The sequence below is a fragment of the Neopsephotus bourkii genome, unplaced genomic scaffold (genome assembly GCF_033783945.1).
Source record: "Neopsephotus bourkii isolate Nb327-2 ecotype Australia unplaced genomic scaffold, CSIRO-AGI_Nbou_v1 NB_1183, whole genome shotgun sequence".
In the NCBI taxonomy this organism is placed as follows: Eukaryota; Metazoa; Chordata; class Aves; order Psittaciformes; family Psittacidae; genus Neopsephotus; species Neopsephotus bourkii.
The window spans coordinates 2213726-2234461 of NW_026901668.1; the positions used below are offsets into that span (position 1 = coordinate 2213726).

General features: G+C 37.9%; 1 protein-coding gene across 1 annotated transcript in view; it reads left to right on the forward strand.

The window, feature by feature from the left end:
• The window catches only part of SLC15A5 (solute carrier family 15 member 5), a 32749-nt gene extending 23003 nt beyond the window's left edge, over window positions 1–9746 (forward strand). Inside the window, exons 8-9 of the mRNA XM_061363908.1 lie at window positions 7099–7207; window positions 9051–9746. Coding sequence (XP_061219892.1) covers window positions 7099–7207; window positions 9051–9195 — 254 coding nt within the window. The 3' untranslated portion in view covers window positions 9196–9746. The remainder of the gene's footprint in view (window positions 1–7098; window positions 7208–9050) is intronic.
• The last annotated feature ends 10990 nt before the right edge of the window (window positions 9747–20736 follow it).

The window sequence follows — 20736 nt, forward strand, 5'->3', positions numbered from 1 at the left end:
TTCTTTGACATGCAGTGCTGGTTTTAAGTTGACAATTCAATCACAGTTTTATTATGAGGTATAAAAACTTCACCTAGAGATGGGTAAAAACCAAGAATTCTTACCCAGATGAATCTAACAAAGAACTATTAAATACCAAGACATCCAGTGTGGAGAGCAGAGCTTCTTGAATGTCCCCCAGTAAAATAGATGTTATTTTTTCCACTGGGTAATATGAGTTCAATGAAACTAACACTTCAAGAAAGACTGCATCGCTGACTCTTTTGATTCCACTTTCCCCAAAAGTATGGAAATTATTAATTTTGATAAAGTTAAAATTGGCATTTTGCCGCAATTTAACTTTGGGTATAATTGCATTTTTATGAAATACTTAAGCATAATGTCAGCATCAAAACATTTTGCCTGTGTTGTGTTACTATATGTGTAATTTATTCCTTTAAGATTATTTTTATACAAAGCAATAGAGGAAATAAATTTTTGCATTTGGTTTGTAATTTGGTAGGTTTTTGTCTAATTTTAAATCAAGCTGATTTATTCTTTCTCTGTAAGTCTATATGAAAACATTTAATTGATTCAAAAAGAAAATGTTTATTTCTTGCCAGAAATACTGTTTTATCAGAAGCTTCACATTTTTATCCTAGCTGGGACCAAAAAGACTGAACTCTCCATGTTCTCCACAGACTGCAGTTGTCATGTTCTAACCTCTTTTGCTCAAGATTTTTGAGCAAACTGAAAATTTTGCCGGGCTATAATGTTATCCCCTTTATGAAATCGAATGCCAAACTGCTCTACTTAGCTTTAGAAGAAAAAAGTATGAGTTAAGGCTTTATTTGTCACGCCTGCTCTTCCTATAGATGGAATTGACCGTGCCATTGTCCGTGAGCAAAAGTCACTCTTAAATTTCCAAGGGATTCAGTGGCAGTGTGTATTCAGATCAAGGTGCTGTAATTGAACCAAATAAGCCCCTAAATAGGAGAAGTTTTCTACAAAACTTGAAAAGCTTTAGAGAAAATACAGTGAAAAATGTTCAATATTTGCTCTATTGCTCTAGTTAGAAGCATTAGAGATTATTTTCCCTATTAGTATGTAAACAACATATTATTGGGCTCTCACATTTTATTTCTAAAAATAAGTGGAATCTCACTGGGTATCTCTTTCCCACTGTTCCCTGCGTGAATGGGATTAATTATTCCAAGTGATGACAACTCATGGAATTCACAGCTTGTAAATAATGGAGATATTCCTGTTTCTTAGAATCGAAGAATGGTTTGGGTTGGAAGGGACCTTAAAGATCATCTAGTTCCAACCCCTCTGTCGTGGGCAGGGACACTCTCCACTATTCCAGGTTTCTCAAAGCCCCATCCAACCTCGCATTCTGTTGTGTTACAACACTTCTGACTGAAGGTTTGAAGTAGTCCTCTACTCATCCCAGCTAGACTTTTGTCTCTTTGACTTGTAAATCAAAGTAAGCATGGGATCAGACTTCTGGAGCTGGTTATAGACTATAACAAAAACCAAAGGGGCATTTAGGCTTGGTTTTGGTTTTCTCCTAGTTTGATAGGAAATGTTATATCCAAAATTACTTTCTTCCATCTGTACTTTTCCAGACTCTTCCATTGCACTTCTTAGAGTGTTCTTTGATGCTTGTTATGCAAAGCTTAAGATCAGCAGAATAACTATTTGTTAATTTATAAAACCTAATGGTTACCTATTGAACATTCTAAAGATGACAGTGCTTCAGCAAATAAAATTGTGGGCTGCCTTAGAATTCAGACAAATTAAAGTCAAATGACACAAGTTAAGCTCTCATTACATTTCTCTTTTTTTTTTTCAGCTCTGTTTGAAGAGCTTGTAAGGCACTTGGTATCTGGACAATTTATAGAATTATTTCTTTCCCTCTTCTCTCCTCCAAAAAAAAGCTGAACTAATATATTTATATTGAAAAAAAAAAAGTTCTTCCTCTTTTGCTGAAAGATAGTGATTGTGTTTATGTAAGGTTTTGTAAGGTTTAACAAGGCTCCGTGTGCAGCTCTTAGGCTATGGGTGCTTTTGACTTGTCCCATGGTTTGCATTTCACTAAAACCTGAGCCAAGACTATTTCTGGTTCTCCCATCTCTAAGCAATGAGACCATGTTTTTCCATGAAACAATTCAGGATACAGTGAAGTAGATCCTCCAGTGTGTATTTTGAAGTGCTGGGGCACAGAGGGTGTTGACAAAATTTAAGCATTTTAATATCCTATTTCATGTCACCAGTTTAGAATTTTATTTGGGCTTTTATTGGCAAAGTTGATCAGATATCAGTCACAGTCAAAGATGCATTAATCATTTTTAACACATCTATGGAGGATGGTGTGAATATGATAAAATAAGACTTTTTTAAAAAAAATCTGACGAGTGCAAACAGATGACGGGTGACAGTGATATTTTCAGTACAAGCTGGGAAACTGCTTTCTTTTGGATCTTTTACTTCTCCTAACATTTTAACGGAAGAAGATGCAAGACAAAACCTGTCCTCCTATGCCAATCATTTCAGAATATGTTTCTCTAAAAATATTAATGTAAATATGTAAGAAAGACAAGGGCAAAAAAAAAAAGTTCAGAGGAAGGAAAGTGCCCCAGACACAACTTTATCTGCTTGTATTCAGAGAACTGGGGTTGGTTTTGTGGGTTTTCTTTTGGTTTTGCCTTTTTCATTTTAATTTTTTTTCCCCCCTCTAGTTTGGAGCCTTGTGTGATTCTAAATACCAAAGATGATAAAGCTAGAGGATATTTCTTGCAGTCCAGATGCTGTTGTCCACTGGTGCCTACTTAGCTAATAAGGATTAGAGGCAGACTGAGGCTTTAATTTCAATATGATAAAACACTAAATATATGAGCATTAACTTGATGATCTTATGGAAAGCAATACAATCCATTCATAAGTTATGAATTAAATTTTTCTATAATCATAGTCTAGGTTGCAGAATGCCTCTAAAAATATTGGAATCTAATTTCTGGCATGTGACTGTTTTGCTTTTTCTTCTGTTTTCCCAATACTGAAATACAGTGGTGGTTTTCAGTAAACAAATTGTCTTCCTGTGCAACTTTGGGCTTTTTTGTGAATCCCTTGAGAGCTCCAAGGGAGCCATCATAGTAGCAGACACCTTAGAATCATAGCAACTAAGTTAGAAAAGACCTTTAAGATCACCACGTCTAACCATTACCCCACATCTGCAAAGTCCACCGCTAAACCACATCACTTTTGTACACTAGTATTTATCAAAGACTGGCTTACGGCCCTTTCCACTTCTTCCGTGATGGCTAATATTGGCAGCAGTTTGCCACTGTCATCATCCACAAGAAGCAGCCCAGGAAAGTGGGGTTTTGTCTGTGTCCTAATTCATGCTTCGCCTGCTTTTTTGCTTGTGTTGGTAGGATTAGTTGTGTTCTCTTGGTGTTGTATAATATTCCTTCTTCTTATACTACCTGAGATTTTTTGAAGCAAAACCAATAGGATTGGAAAATGTTATTGAAAGTTTTCCAGATGCTTTATTTCAACAATGTACAGTATAGCAGTCTTGAGGAACTGACTGCCTAGACGTAATCTTCTAATTTGTTCTAATTTTGCCACAAAATGCATAACCAATTCACCTCTATCCAATAAGAAAAGGCTCTTTAAAATATGCACAGCTAAAGGAAACTTATGATTCTCTGCAGTGATTCATGCTACAAACTATTTCCATTGTTGGAATAAAAATGGAAATCAGGATCTTGTAGAAAGTTAATTCCCAGTGAGCAATTATCTATGTGACAAACCAACCTTGTAATTGGCACTTCCGTTGGCAATCTCCATAGAAAAGTAAAGGATTGACAGAACCCAAAACCAGTGTCTTTTGGGGGAAGATGAATTGTTAGCATATTGCATGCTGATTCAAGGATGAGAAAGTGCTGGCCACTTCAAACAGAGTAGTACTCCAGCAAAATAACACTCATTACCAATAAGTTCCTGACATTAATGACTAAGGGTAAAATCCTAAAAATATGAACCCCAAACACAGTCAGTGGAGAGTGCTGGAGTGTGGAGGCAGCTTGTGGAAGGTGTTAGTCAGGTAAAGGGTGAAAGCACCTAAAGCAAGTTTTGCTGCCTGAAACACATGATTGATGTTTCAACAGCCATGACTGCTCTCCCAAGGCTTCCTGCCAGCAGAGGATTCTCAGTGAGGTAAGCGTAAGCAGAAGTAAATGTAGTCCAGGTTTATCCCCTCTCATGGAAAACCAAATTCCATTTAAAAAGAAGAGGAAAAACAAAAATGAGAAATAAATATTTTTTGGCTGAAAATAAGAAATGGTTACATTAATCTTTGCTGTGTCCACTGACGAAAATGCATATTGGCGGTAGGATAATAGTCTGGATATCTCTAGGACTGCTACCACCCTTGTTTCTCTGTAGAGAAAGGCACTCCTGACAAACATTGTTGCCCCTTACTGAAAGGCTCCTACCTCTTGCTTTGGATAGACCAGTAAACTAGAAAGAGAGCACACACACTACAGGAGCTGGAGTCTTACCATGCCTAGTCTAATTTTGGCCCTGCCTATGCTGTTGCTCATTTATAATATGTGACTTTCCAACAGTTTTGAGTCGTTATCTTGGCCTCGCTGTTTAAATACTCGCAATTACTAAAAGAAGAATTGAGGAGACTGAGCAGTGGTCTTTGACACAAGCCATGGAGTATACCAGTGGTTAAGTGTGGGCTAAACCCTGATCTGCTCTCCAGGCCGCCCTCTTACCCTGCTAAAACCAAACATTTTGACTTCCAGCGCTTCAATACGGTGCTTTGGTAGCACTAAGACAGTTTCAAAGGTCCAGTTTACTCTGCTCTCTTAGAATGTGATAATTTTTCTTCTTTTTTTTCCTTCTTTTTTTTTCCTTTTTTTTTTCTTTTTTTTTTTCCTTTTAATATTGCTCAGCACTGTTTTTCAGTACATAATTTTTGTTCAGGTTCCATTGTAAATGCTATTCCATTAGGAAGTTCCTGCTGCTCGTATAGTTAGCCTAGCACACGTGAATAACCTAGCAGACAGTGTGAACTCCGCTTTGACAAGCTGTAGATCTAAACCCCATTGCATGCTTTCTCTTTCATCAGATACACGCACTCTCCCCATGACTTCTATTGGCCACTGGGGGATGTGAAATGAAAAACTGCCTGATCGTGAATTATGACAGTAAAAGTTTATAAGCTACTAAAGTGAAGTTATAGCACCTAGGAGCTCAGTCAACTGACAATGTTAAATGATACAGTTTAGAATTCGCTCTGAGATAACGCTACAAAGGAATCGTACATGCAGAGGTGAGGTGGTGCCTCTTTGTGACAGGCAGAAAGGTAACTTGGCATGGAGCAAACTGCGGAGGAGTTAGGGAAAACTGCTATGATTATGGCAGCTGTCCTCTGTTAATCTGGGGACTGTTAAAGGTAACTGCTCTGGAAAGAAATGTGTTTACATCTCTAAGAAGATGTGGAGGAAAGAGAAAAATGTAAGTATATGGGGGGGAGAGGTATGTGTGTAATCCTGTGACTGGTGGCTCTCCTGGGCTATGGAGCAACTCTATCTCTCCAAGTAGAAAATTTGAACAAACTAAGAATAGCATTGGATAGCTAAAGATGGCATTAGTGGCATCAGTTAAGGCTATCAAGTTTGTAAAGCACAATGGCAAAGAAGGCTGTTTTTCCTCCTTTCCCTTTTAGGTTGTTCAAGAGGTGAATAACCACTCTGTTCAGATGAGTAGGATTTAATACCAGACTTCGAAGGAGCAAAGAAAGGCTACATTGATGCTGGTGTTTTAGTTCAGGTCAAGACTATGCTTTTGACCTGAACCTCCTGATCTTTGATTTGCATCACAGAATAATCTTGGAGAACAAAAAACTTCATTCTTTAGGATGGAACTAAACCAAAAAAATGCTTGTGCCTGATGTGTTCCAGCTATTAGTGGGAACTGGTCTGATGTGACCCCCTACCTGAGCTGTGTATAGTGTGCACATCACGTTCTCGGCACCAGCTGTTTCATGCTCTGTATTTGCTCCTGCTGCACTTCTCTACTTGCTAATGAAGACAGTCTCTTTCTTCTTCAAAGCAATAAGTATTCTGTATTCCCAAATAATGTAAAAGGATGTTACAGCACTGTAGAGCTCTATCAATTTCTGTATCTACTGTAACTTCTTTTTCACCTTGGTTTTATGTTTTTGCTGTAGTTGATTATGATACTTCAGGTACTGATTTTCTTCAAAGGCAGACTGGCTGGGCTGGCGTTCTTTTCAACAGTTATTTTACCAGCTGAGCTTGTTTTCAGACTGGTTGCAGCGGACAACATTGAAAGCAGTACGTTTACAAACTAAAGCATGTGAGAATAGAGGCAGGGAAGACTGGGTGTATATAGGTGATACTGTCCTCTGCTGAATGGAGTGTAAGCTGCCAAAATGTCCCAGACACTACTGCCAAAAGCCTTGGTAGAAAAAAGTTTGGTTAGCGCAATTAAATGCTCTGGGCTGGACAAGGGCAAGTTGCAGGCTTACAGCTAAAGGCAGCTGTAAAAAAAGGTAAAGTAGAATGTCAGGTACAATATTGATAATGGAGCACCATCCAAGGCACTGAACAAATGCCCTTTATGCATTTTTTTAGTTTTGTTTTTGGGTTTGTATCCTTCCACACACACCCTTTAGAAAGGCCCGTGAAAAGCATGAAGGATGTGAGTAAGGATTTCTACAGACCACTTTAGTTCTTCCTAAAATTTTCATATTTGGCATTCATTTAGCTATATGCACAGGATTATATTGAGGGAAAATAGCCCACTCATTACAGTAGTAGCTGTGCAGAGTTAGGTTTTCCAGTACACTTCAGATTCGATGAAAGTTCTTTAGTTTCTCTAGATCTCTATTGCCTGTCTGCAAAACAGGAGCAAAGTGTTAAAAAAAACCCCAGAAGCCTGTGTAAGTAGCTACATGTGGGAGTTCAAAGCACCTGCTGTGATTGTGTCTTACACAAAGTTATCTTTATTTCTTTCACATGAACAATGTCTGATTCTGCAAGGTAAACTAATTCTACTTCACGTCTGCTTTGCCAGGCAACTGGTTTCCACACTTGCTGCATGAAGGTAAATTGGAGAGATTCTTCTTCTTCTTGGCTTCCCTAATGATGGTGAACACCCTGGGTTTCTGGACCATCGCACACAGGTATGTGTGAGGAAAAGAAAGCTTGATGTTTCATTTGTAGATATGGGTAAAAATTCTCACAAAACCTGTAAACTAGTGTGTAACAGAATTGGTAGCGATAGATGTTACGTTATCATTCAGACTTCAGTATTTCTGATCTGCCTTGAGGAGAGAGATTTCACAGTAGCAGTTATGTGGTAAGGTAAAAAAAAATGTAATCAACCTGAAGTATTTAAGGGGTTAAAAAATGTCTTGAAGAAAGAAGAGTATCCAGTTCTTTAGAGAAGGACTTAAATATGTTGGCATGCAGTTTAGCTGACAATACCAAGACATCTTGATCATGGGACTGATCTCCACTGCGCTTCACTTTGTACCAATATATAGCAAGCATTGCTGTCTTCGCAAGCTTGCACCTTTAGTGTAGGACATTAGGCAAGGGGTTGCAAGAAAAGAGCAGGCTGTTACTGGTTAAGGCTGTATACAGTGGTTTCAACGCAATAACCCTGAAATATTTTCTTACAATCTACTAGACAATGAGATAAAAGCAACTTTTTACTGGAGACAATGGAATTGTTCTGTTAGTCCACACACAGGAATCAGTTTTATGCCACCTAGGCACCTACAGAGCCTAGGTTTTATACCTTGGTATTGCCTATAAAATTTAAGGAACTCACAACTGCAATCCCCTTTTACATCCAGGGTGGTTTGAAAGCTGGCCTGCCTCCTGTATTCTGGAATGTTTAATCACAGTTAATTTCCCATCGTCAGGGTCATAAGTAATACAGTCAAGACCAGGGAAGGAAACAACCTGTGTCACCGTGAGTGGGAAGGGTCGTGTGTGAACAGCATTCTCTCTTAGACATTGAGATTTCTGAAGGAAATCCTTCAGAAACCTTGGTGAAGTGTAGTGATTTGATAATGACAACAATAGATTTCCAAGGACAGTGTACTTCTAGAACTCTTGAGAAAAATACTGCTTTTTCTGTTACAATAGCACTAACTTTGCAGCAGCAAAGATTACCGTAGTGTCTTGTCAAATTTTTGTCTTGTCAATCTTTCAGTGAAGCCTAAGACAAGTGGCTATTTATTCCAGTGGCTAGTTCTTGATTCTCTTCTTTTACATATGCCCTGAGGCATGATGAGAGATGTTTCTCCTGCATGTACTTTGTCTTCCTCTTGTAAAATAGGATTTTATTCTTCTGTAAAATGGAATTTTCATTTGTGATGTTTACTGCTGAAAATTAAAAGGTTTTGATTGTCAAAAAGTGGCTATAAAATTTATTGAGTGCAACACAGTTTTGCAAAAATAACATGTTTTTGAGGAAATCTCTGACTTAAAAAAATTCTAAAATTTTATTTCAAATTTTTATTTCACTTCAAAATCAAGGTGTACACCACTTTTCAATAAGACGATCAAAACCTACATGAAATATGTTTTTTCAGATCAAATGTAATTCTTTAATTTTCTGCTGGATAAGAATTTTCCCAGAGGGTAGAAAAAGGGTGAGAGATATTCAGATAAACACTGGTTTAGTGGTGGGGGAAATCAGGCTTTAAAACTCTGAATTACAAAAAAATACACTAGAATCTATCTGAGGGGAAAATAGCATGTTTCTTTTTTAAATTTGTTAAAATGACACAGTACAGCTGTTATGGATACCTGCATCCCATTTGGCATATTTCATCCTCAGGTTCTGAAAGGTTCTAGGAAAACATACGTCACTACCCAATTTTTTGGCTGCTTAGAAGTTCAGAACTCGGAAGGCACTGAAACGTGCAAAATATTACCTAATAAACAATAAGTGAAACTAATACCAGAAAGGATCATTATTTTAGTATTTTCTTTTTCTATCCTCCTCCTCAGATACAACAATCTGAATCAGAAATACACCAGTGAATTCAGAGCAAGTCTTCCTGAAGAAAAACTTTTGAAGGGTGGAAAAGGCATCAAGCATTATGGTAGTGTCCTGGAAAGATCTCCCATTTTGCCCCCTATGGAGAAAACCTGATAAAATTTCACCCTTTTTTGACTAAGTTTTGATTGTGCTATCAAGCAGCTTTCTAACGGTAAATTACCTAGTGCACTTAAAGTGGTACTGGCAATGTATTTATTAATTATCTTAGGAAAATAATGTTATTTTTAAGTTTACAAAACAACAGTCATCATAGGATTTGGCTTTGTAGGATGCTTGCATGGTTATAATGCACACTGAGGGCAAAGAGAGCTCACTGTTTGGCATGGTTGATGGATAGAGGCTTTTAATATCTATAGGGAAATAGGTATTTGTACTTAGTAACATGTATTTGTACTTAGTAATGGTTCAGAATTAATTCAGTTACACATTCGTTTAGTAAATTACTTTGTGACAGTGTAATTTAAAAATATTTTTGGAGTCTGGTATTGCCTGGTTGATACTTGAAAATATTTTTGTGATATTCTAGTCTTTTCTACTTATCTGCTACACAGCCTCCAGCAAGTTGCTTCTTTACTTTAGTTTCCCTGTCAGTAAAATGGATGGAGCTGTACTAACCTTCTTTGCAAAACTGCTTTGAGAACTACCAAAAATATGTTACAAACTACATATTGGTATTAAGTCCATAAAGTATGTCATGAAACATTTATGTTGGGGTATCTAGTCTTTTATTTGCAGAAGCACAGTGAGATGTGTCATTCCTAAAGGATTACTTGCAGAAAACTGTGAATAGAACAACTGGATATTAGAATTTATTTACACCAAACTTACCAACTGTAGCCCGGTTGAAGGGGGTAATGACAATACAGGAAAAAAAGACTAGGGAAAGTAGATGCATTTGGAAAAAGGGGGAAAATTATTCGTAAAAGGCATTCCACTTTAAAGAACTAAACAGTGTTAAAGACTCCCCAGATTGGCTCGCTTGAATATTGCAAGTTATACTAATCTAGCACTTAACATTTTATTTTTAAGTGGTATTAATAAAAAGAGTGAGGATACAAGTGGGCTTTCTATGTGCTGAAGAAACACATTAAGCCCCAAAACTAAAGGAACACCGTGATACCAAGATGTTTATATTGGAAGTCTCAGTCAAGCCAGAACGCTTGCTAGATATGAACAATGCTCTATCACAAGAGAAACTACATTAAAGGAATATAATGCACTGAAGTGACACAGGGGCTAGTTTGTGGGCTGAAACTATGAAAGAGCTGGTACAGGAAATCATTTCTCACCCATTAACCATATTTAAAGCTGTATGTTTGGGTTGGGAGTTGCAGGAAGGGAAGCAAAACATAGTAAATACATCTAAGAACTAGAAAGGAAGGCAGGCAGGAGCCGTTAGTTTGATTTCATTAGTATTTAATGTTGGGGGTTTTGTTTTGTTTGTATTTTGTTTGAGGTTTTAATTTAAAAAGAATATTTAAATTCATGAGATAAAAGGAATATTGAATAAAATGCCACACAGATGTATCAAAGGTAGATTTGCCAGATCCTCTTAATGGTGTGTAATAAGAACTCATTTTCTAAACAAAACATAGCAAAGATGATCTGCCTTAACTTCAGTAAAGCGTTTGACATATCTCCCATGAGAAATGTGAAGATGAAGACCCAGGGTCAACAGAAGAGCTACAAGGTGGCTGAGGGACCTGTTGCCCACATGGCAACCGATACTGTAGAAAGGGGAGGTAGCCACCTGCAAGCAAATATTTTTTTTTTGTGGATCTTTTTTAATATATTCCTCAGTGGTAAACAAGAATATTATCCAAGGATGCACTTCTGGAGATGGAAGAAGTAAATATATCTTCATACAAGTTCATCTGAAACTGTTATCTGTGTCAAAGATATGCTTTCTGACTAGTGTAGGATGTGACACCTTGATGGCAGAGCTGAGTGTACAGCTCTCTGTTTGCCCTGTAACAAGTGATGATTTTGGTCTGTTTGCCATGCCCTGGTTCTTGCCATGCCTTGGTTCTTGCCCTGCCAGCAAGAGACAGCCCCTTTCTCCAAAAATGACTGCATAAACTGTGCTGGGGCTGTGACAGGGAGAGGCAGTGAAAAGCTGAAGGACCTAGTCTCCAAGGGCACTGGAGAGTGGGAGGCAGACTAATTTCCACATATTTGAGTAGATCTGTCGATCCCACCTGACAGTTATCTGCTTGTAAGGTATTATTCTCTAAATGCTATTTGTATTGCAATAAACCTAGCTTTAACTGTGGAAACTTCTAGTTTCTTTCCATAAAGTGAGAAAGTCTTCAATACCTGAGTTGACCTTTGTGTTGGTATGGAAAAACTGAAAAATGCTGGCTGGAGTCTGCTGACAAGAGGTATGTGGAATCTGTCAATGCACTTGAGCGTTTACACACAAAAGAACTACTACTATATATATAATGGTAGCATCTAACATTTGAGCCAGTGAGTATAATTGAGCTGGAGATGCTTTTAACACGTAATGATTTTTTTTTTCCTTTTACCAGCACACAGTAAAATTAGTTGAAAGGACTCTTTCAGTTTGGTCTTAACTTTGAAAGAAGCTGCTTTTTCACATCTGGTTTAATACATTAACAAAATGAGGGGACAGAAAAAATAAGGAGATGTATGTGCATATGAAATAATGCAATAAGCAGCTGGAGAGTGTTAGAATAGCCTTCTTTCATTCAGCATTTTATTGATCTGTGGCAGTTTTCATGAGAGACAAAAAATGTTCAGATTTGATTGCCTGTGTTTGAGCTCACCCTTGATGTTGCTTTGCACCAAATAAACACATGTTTTAGTCTTCACCATAAGGAATTATAGTTTTTCAGACTTCAAGTGAGGTTAGGAGTGACCACAAACATCACAGTTCAGTTTTGATGTTTGAGTGCTACCTAAATTTTCTGTATCTTGTCCCAGAACACAGTGAAATTAGTATAAAGGACTCTGTTGAAGTGGTTTTGACTTTGGTGCTGTCTACTGTCTCTGCTTATAGCTACTTGAGTAGAGGCTGTGCTCAGTAGAGGTCATTACTAACTTTGAATAGGCATTTGCATTGCTGATTACTGCTGGTACAGGTTGGGGGGGGTGTTTAAGGGTTAAATGTGTATTTTCTACTGTATTCATTTGTTTTATACTTTATTTATGTAGGCACATACAAAAAATACAAGCTCTGTCCCAGACAGTTCATTGAGCACCTCAGTTAAGTCTAAATGTATGGGACACCATTCTGAGTGAGGGAGGGTGAAGAAAGCTCGCTGGAGAGGATTAAGATCTCCATCTGTTAAGTTTGCACTGATGATAAAACACATGCTCCCAGTTGGAACAAGATGCATTAAAAGAGCAATTTCACTTCTACTGCCTAGCAACAATGTCACTGAGCACCTGCAATAGTTTAAACGTTAAGCATAATTGGCTTTGCTTGACATAAATCTGTAGTTTTGTAAATAAGAGCAGTTGAGTTTCCATGTAATACCAATTAACTATAAGGAATGCTTTGTTTGCTGAAGCCTGCAGTTTTGCAGAGGAAAGAGGGAGTTGTTAAGACTCAGCAGTAGCAGTCAGGAGGTAGAACCCCGATCAGACATTACGTAGGCTTTGAGTGTCCTTGTGCAAGTTATTTAATCTATTTCAGTCAGGTTCCCTAGGTACAAAAGGAAGAATAACATTCCGAAGTCTTTTTTTGGTGAAGAACCCTGAGTGTGTCTGATTAAAATACCTTGGAGCATTAAACTGACTTGTCTGGGTCTCTGCTGGATTTATTTTCCCTTCTTTCAGTTAGAGCTACTATTGCATCTTGAAAGTTCTTGTAAATTATCTAGAATCACTTGCTTTCTGACAGTGATGGAAGAAAGAGGTGCATGACCCACTTGGTATGAAAATCAGTCTTGTTCAGCTGCTGTGGGAGCTCTGAATTGGAAAGATGATGTAGGAGAAAACCTTCCATGTGGCCCTAGAGCAGAGCTGCAGAGCAAAATTAAAGCTTTTAAACTTCAGAGTGGTGTTTATTTGCTATAACATGTACTAGATTTCCTTTGGCAAGAGCAAGTACAACTACTTTCCACAGAATATTTTGAAACCTGCTACTATTTAATCTTAAAAAAAAAAATTAAAAAATCACAAGTCTCTGTTCTGAATAGAATAAAAATTACCTTTTCCTTTCTATCCACCTGGATTCTAGAAAGTCTCACCCATAGAAGTAATGTTCTGTTCATGTAGTACATTATTTTAGTTTCAGTCTCCGTCTGTAACTATAAATACAGATTTTGATTCAAAGAAGGTTGACATCTGAGCTTTATTCAGTCTCTTAGTACTGGTGCCAGCTCTTTAAAGTTAATCAGTTCTAATACTCAGTGGTAGTAAGATTGAAAGGAACCACTCTGATAATGAGTTTTTTCAGTGCTTTGAATATATGTCATGTCATCTCTGCAAAGTTCTGGATGATGCACCTTAAGATTACCAAATTGTAGATACAGTCTACACGTTTTTATTGGGGGATACATGCTCTCAAAAGAAAAATTAGCAGCATCATTTCCTATTTCTTTTCCATTTGTTGGGGTGTTTTGTTTAGTTTGTTGTGGGTTTTTCTTTTTTGAGAGAGAGTTTTTTCTGGTTGGCTTTGTTTGTTTTAGTTTTGGAGGTGGTGGTGTTTATTTTTTGTTGCTATTTATTGGGGGAGCTTTTTTTTCTTATGGTAGGTGTTCGTTTCGGCTTTGTTTTTTTGTTGGTTTCCTCAGGTGTTTTTTTTTTTTCCCTACAGATTAAACAAAAAACTGTGGAGTAGGTATATCTGTAGTTTGGCAGGGGTTTTGTCCACCACCTTTCCAAACACCAGGCTTTTATGTAGAAACAAAATATGTTTATTTAAGCCACTTCTGAGAAAACATTGCAGATATTAACATTACATTTTGAGAGTTAGGCCTCTTTCCTGTTAATATGGGAAGCTCCTGTTGAAGTATCTCTATCACATCTGGCACAGCTTGGCTTAGAACAGAGGTTTTGAAACTGAGTCTCGTATACTCAGGAGAGTGTGCTGATTGGATACTGCATGTCAGAGTGTATATTATTTAATATATATATTCTTTTCCCTTTCAGATCAGAAGAAAGATTTTGAAATCTGGAACAAAAAGAAACAACCACAGGGTGGGAGGTATGCAGAACCAACAAAGAAAAAACAAAACCCTTAAAGCAGTCAGCATTTGTCCTGCCTGCTTTGTAACCCAGTAAAAAGCATCTTTTGAAAACAGATGCTGAATGCTTTCATTGTCATGTCATGTGCACTTCAGAGGCAAGATCGCTGATGGGATTAGGAATGGTAGTTATAGTAGCACTCACTAAAAAGGCATAGCAAGTTATCCCAGCTTTAGTTTTGGATGGTCAATGAATACACTATGAAGATACTGTCTATTTAGCTGGCAGAAAGAGGCAATCTTTGGTACAAAGCAAAATCATAGATTCAAAACGAACTAATAGTAAGCCAAAGGTTGCAAGACAATGCTGCTTGAAAGCAAGTCTAGCATTACATGCAATTCTGAATTTCTTTACCTTGACTCACAGAGTTTTTTTATTGTCTTGAAATTGTTCCTTTATAAAGAAACAGTTTTTCACCTTTAAAGGTGAAAAACCTGAGAGATTTTAATATTCTGACAGATGATAACCCCCTCAACAAGCTTTGTCATTGTTTAAAAGAGCTGTCATTTAGTGGAAACACTCCTTTTGTGTTGCTGTTTGTAAACTAAACTTTAAGGGTGAGATTAGGCAAAACCTTAAGCAGCAGAAAGACCTGCCTTATGTGTCCTGTGAAAAAGAGCTAGGGAATGTCTATGACTTTAAGAGAGAAACTTCATTGCAGAGATCCAAGTACTGAAATTATGCAGGTCTTGCAGAATAAGCAAATAATTTCAGCAACAAGGAGCAACAAACTGTACCAAGAGGGGAGGAAGGTGATTATTACCTACTCGAAAATGGTGTTGCTTCATTATGGTATGCTTCATTCAATGCAGCTTTTGATTGCTGCTCCTTGCTTGTGGTAGGAAATTCATGTTTATGGGAATACGTGAGAGCGAATAAAGGTCTCATCTCTGAATACTGCGTAGATGTTAAAAAGACTGAATACAGTGGCAGTGAGGGCACAACTAGAGTACATACCTTCTTTAAATATGTATCTAAAGTACGTATTTAAAAGAAAAAAATTACTAGAAAGAGGGTACTCTTGTAGTTCTGGCTGAAATAGCTGAAGGGTATAATTTACTAAATCCAGTGCTTCTTTTCTTTTCAGTTCCAGTGTGAATTACCTGTCAATTGATTCTTGCCCTTGCAAAGTTTGCTCATCTGACTAATTGCCAAAGTGGATTATTCTCTGCTCCGTTATTTAAATTCACAGCCCCTGTGTCTATCTAGCAAGGGTTAACTGAATCATGCTGATTTTGTTTTTTTGTTCTTTCCCCCAGTTAGCATTTTCAAGCTATCTTCCTATTGTGAAGTGATTGCTACACCTACCTTTTGACATTCTTTAGAAAACAATATTTTCACTTTCTTCAAACCTTTTTAAGATGCAGCGAGTTCCAAATAATCACTTGCGCAGATGCTCATAAATGCCTTTCTTTTTTTTTCTCTCTTCTTTTGAGATACTTGTGCAGCTCCGACACAGGCTCAGGCATGTAGATCCTTCAGAAATGCTCAGAGAGAGTGGCCCAATTTAAATTGTCTATTGAATGCTGAAACACAAATTGCACATGAAATCCCCAAGCTTCAAGGGTCTCTGGCAGGTCACATCCTACCAGTCACTCAAACATTTAGTCAGTGCTACCCCCATGCACCTATGAAACTGAGGCTGTTTGACACCTCTGAGAATATTTCTCATGTTAGATCTGTTGTAAATGAGCACATGGTCCAGAATAATTAATGGTAACACTTCAGTCCTTTTTTGACAGAGTTGTGTTTCTTACGCAGTTTGTGCTGGTCTGTCTATTTAGCTGCAATCAGCCATGCCTGAAAGACAGGAAAGAACAAGACGGACAAGTGTGTCAGTGAGTGAACCTCTTTTCTGTAATTAGAAATGCACAGGGAATAAATTATTCTCTAATTCAAGCTGTCCAGCTCACACTAATAATAACAACCCAAGAAGCAATCTGTTTGTAAAAATTAAAACTGAATTTGTGAGACTCCTTGGTGCAAGATGAGCTTTACTGTGCAGTCTTGTTCTAGTTTATCATGCTTAAAGGGCTCCGTCAAGGCATGGTGGGTGTTTCAGGCTGGACTGCACAGCCGATTCACGTATGCATTTCCTATCACACAAGATTAGCTAAAACTTAAGCAGAAGTAACTGTAGCAATTGTGGGCCAAATTCTTCCCTGCTAAATTAATGACGGGTAAGGAATAACTGTCAAAGAATAAAGGCATCAGCAAACTTGGCCTAAGCCATTTCTCTTCCTTCTGTGGACACCTTTTAATACTTCTCCATTCATGTTTTGTTTACCTAAGTATCATTCCTATGAGTCTGGTAAGTCTTTGTAAACGCTAGCGGGGCTTAGTTGTACCTCTAATGGCTAAAGGTTTAATTTAAATTACTCCATAATGAGTCTTACAATTTTCAAGCCATGGTAATATTAAAATTGGAGGAATCAGACTGATTTGGGAGGGTCTCTTACTGTCACATCCAGAAGACTATAGGCTAAACTCTTCCTTCTCCATCTTCTAGGGCAGAGAGTGGATGGGATCTTGAACTTCTGGGCCTCCAAATGTTTGACTCAATGGATTTTAACTATTCATTGATTTTATTTTTTTTCTATCATTTTTTGCTAAACTTACATAGGCCTTAATTATGGCTAACTTCTAATTGTATCTGATTAAGATGCAGAGCTGAGTGCTGGAGGGTGCAGAGCACTCATACTTGACTTCAGCTTGGAGCTGAGTAGAGGAGATGCCAAAGAACTAGCTTTCCAGCAACGGATCTGAAAATGAGAGAGCACAGTCTTCATTTAAAATCTAGGAAAGTAATCAGGTCTCGGGATTAGATATGTTACTTGTGCTCCGTCAGAGCCAAAAGCTATAAAGAACTGCTCAGAGTTTGAACAGCTGTCATAAAGCATCCCTGACATTTTTAAGCAATCTCAGATCTTTGGATGAAGACCCATGATAGTAGCTCTTATTTTTGGGAGGCTGAACCATACACAATGAATTCTGTGTCAGACAACATGCTGCAAAAGAGTGTCAACCGCAAGAAGTCAACCTAACAGGTAACGATTTCTTATTATAATTGTGAAATCTCAGCAAATCACTTTATCCCTTGTATTCTTCATACAAAGCATATATATTATGGTCAGTTGCTGATCTGAAAGTAATAGATGAGATTCAGGGAAAAGAACAAAAGGTATCTAGGTTTTCTGACAGACTTGTGAATATACATCACTTCAAACTGAGTAGAACAAGCTTGAAGAGCCACTGGCCAGCAATTCAGAGTACCTAATTAATTTAATTGCAAACCATTAAAATCTCAAATTAATTTATTATTCAAATCTATTCATGCACTTTCCTCCCCCAGGGCTCTCCCCCTAAAAAAAAAATTAAAAAAAAAATCCCTGCCTTTTCAGTGCATCTCTGTTTTGTGAGCATCTGAAATCCAAACAAAAGAATATCCACAGTGTGCCAGACCAGTCATCTTTCTATCAGTGTATGAGCAGAAAAAATACAGAAGAAACACAAAACCCTTCTGCTAAGCCCTTTCAGGCACCCAGGCTGAAGGATGTATATTTAGTTCTACCGTTTTATTCCTCCCAATACCTTCTGTAACTAATCAGAATACTAATAATAACTAAACATAATACTAATTGCCACTTTAGTGTGTTCTAGTGAAACATGAGATGTAGGTACCTGTTTTCAGTTTTGATTTTTGTTTGGGTTTTGAGTTGGGGTTGGTTTGGTTTTTGGGGCTTTTTTAGAATCTCTCTGCTAGTGTTTGTGCTCTTGCAGGCTTTTTATGCTTTGTTTTTTAAAGTCCAAGGTGAAATCAGCCATGGCTCAGACCCTTCACTGATCAGGCTTTTACAAGTAGGAAGGTGAGAAAGAATCTAGGATAGAGAATAAATTCATAAATCACCTTCACAGAGCACAAAGTCTTCAAATATTATTTTGTATGAGCAACTGCTGCCCTTCCCATAGCTTTGTAGTTCAACATCTAACATCAGCAAGCTGTGCTAATAAAAAGAGGGTGGGGACAGAGGAGGGATCCGATGCTTTTTGTGGTGTATCCTCTCGTTATAAGCATGAAATAAGTCATGAGATATCAGAGCCTGAGCTTTCTAAGTCTGCAAAATAGGCTTAGATTGATTTGAAATTTAGCTCATGAATCTATTAGTAGGAAATCCCTTTCATGAAAGAATAGGATTATGTCCCTTTTTATCATAGTAAACAAGGATCTTGGTCCTTCCTTGATGGCAGAATTTGGTCTGGCTTTTTATGATGTGGCAAAACATATAAAAAAATGAGTTGAAGCTAACGCCACAGCTTCCTACACCTTCTAGTGAACTTAAACCTTTCATATGACCTTGCCTCAAAAGAAGGATGTGTAGTAGTAGACTTCCTGGTGTACTTTGGGGTTTGTTTTTGTTTTTCTTTGCTTTCTCCAGCTTTCATCCCACCAGTGCCCTCAAAGCTTTGATATGAAGAGCACCCCACGGTATTACAGATGTCCTTTTGTTATTTCAGCTCTTCTGGATGCTTTTGACTGGCAGCTGCTCACTGGTCTTATGCTGGCATCCCTGCTTCGGCTCACCTTTTGTCTCACCTGTTACGGCACAAGGGTCTTTCCCATTTGCCCCATTGCACACCACACGCTAATCCAGGCTTCCTGCACATCTCCTCAGAAGTAATTCTGCTTTCCTTGCTCCGTCTGAGGATCTGTCACCCAGCCTCGGTCAGTGTTGTATTATTAAGCATTGAGCAGGCATCATGCGAACTTGGTGGAAACTGTATTCAAAGCTGTTTCTCAGTGTGTGTGAACTGCTGTTCCCGTGCTCTCTGGCTTGCTCCCACGCATGCATGCCTGCACGCACTGGGGATTTGACTGCTGTGGGAATTATCGTTACCTGCATCCTTGCACACTCCCTGCTCTTTGTCAGAAATGCTGGTTTTGTAACTGCCAGGTTGATGGTGTCTGTGCTGCATCTGAGGAACAGTGGGGACATCCAGTGGTCACATGGGTTCTAATTAATTACTCCCGATCCCATCAGTAAGATCAAATTTCCCAGCTTTCTTGTTTTCTCAGCGTTTGACTTGTTTTTCATCATAGCTCATTATGCTGTAAAGCGCCTGACAGAAGGTTGGGAATGACTTCTTTCTCTCTTCTTTTGCTTTTTCTTGCCTCCTTTGTGATGTTGCTTCATATTTATCAACAACTGCAATCAGGAAATTGAGTCTCTCTCAGAAGACTATCTGGGGATATCTTTTAATTGCTTTTCAAATGGAAAATTTGGCCGAATGACTAAGGAAAATAATAGCTATTGTTTTGAGTTCAGGACACACGAATAACTGGTAAATCAATGTTATTGCCAGAGGTGACGGGGATTTAAGAAAAATAGATGTCAAATAATCACAATTTAAACTTTTAATACAATTTTTCAGATTACCTCATGCATTATTCATGTGTACCTTGGTTCATCTGGAGTCATAAGACTGAGAGGAGACTTCTCCTTCCCTTTTCTGAATCTGGTGGTGATCACATTCAGTCACTGCTCATCAGGGGAGCAGAGTCTCCCGTTTTTCTGACTGAGTGGGCATTTTCTGGGATAATGCTGAATGGGATGGATTTTAAAATAAATGAATAAAAAAGACCCTTGATTGTCATAATGTAGAATAACAGCATCAGTGAATTCCAGACCTTTGCATCAGAAGATGGAAGATGTTTTTTGCCCTGCCCTAATGACTGCTTGTTGTATGGTTGTGCAGAGGAGTCAACTGTACTTTGCTCACTTAGTAGTTCCAGAAATGGCACTAGCCGATCTTCTAGTTAGTAGCACCAGAACAACAGAATGTCTCTCTGCTGTGCATCAGTATAGCCAACTTTGCTCCCTAGTTTTCTTCAGAAATATTAAAAAAAGAATATGAACTCCCCAGGGATCAAGAAAGCATATAAATATCTAAATTTCTTTTTATTTAAGGAAAAACAAGTACGTAATATTACTATATTTCTCATAATCCATGTGATCCTAGTTAATTACCTTTTTTGTTGTCAAACTACAAATTAATTTAAACATTATGATTTTTCTTATACTGTCTTTTGTTTCTCCATTGAGATAAAATTTGTGGAATTCATGGGAGAAATTCTAGGAAAGGTTACTGGCCTAATCATAAAATGTCTTTAAAAATTTAATGATCCTTTAATGGAGTGCTACTGGATAATTCCTCCTAGAAAGGCTCTAGCTCTGTCAGAAAGCCATTTGAAGCAGCAGTGTAACTTTGGTACAGCTTTCAGCAACATGGGTTTGCGTGTAGTACCTTGGTGACAGTGCCCAGTAGAAATGCCTTAAACATTTGGAAAAAGATATTATGCACAAATGAAGCAAAAAGGAATTAAGGATTTGAGACATTACCTTGATGAAAATTTCAACA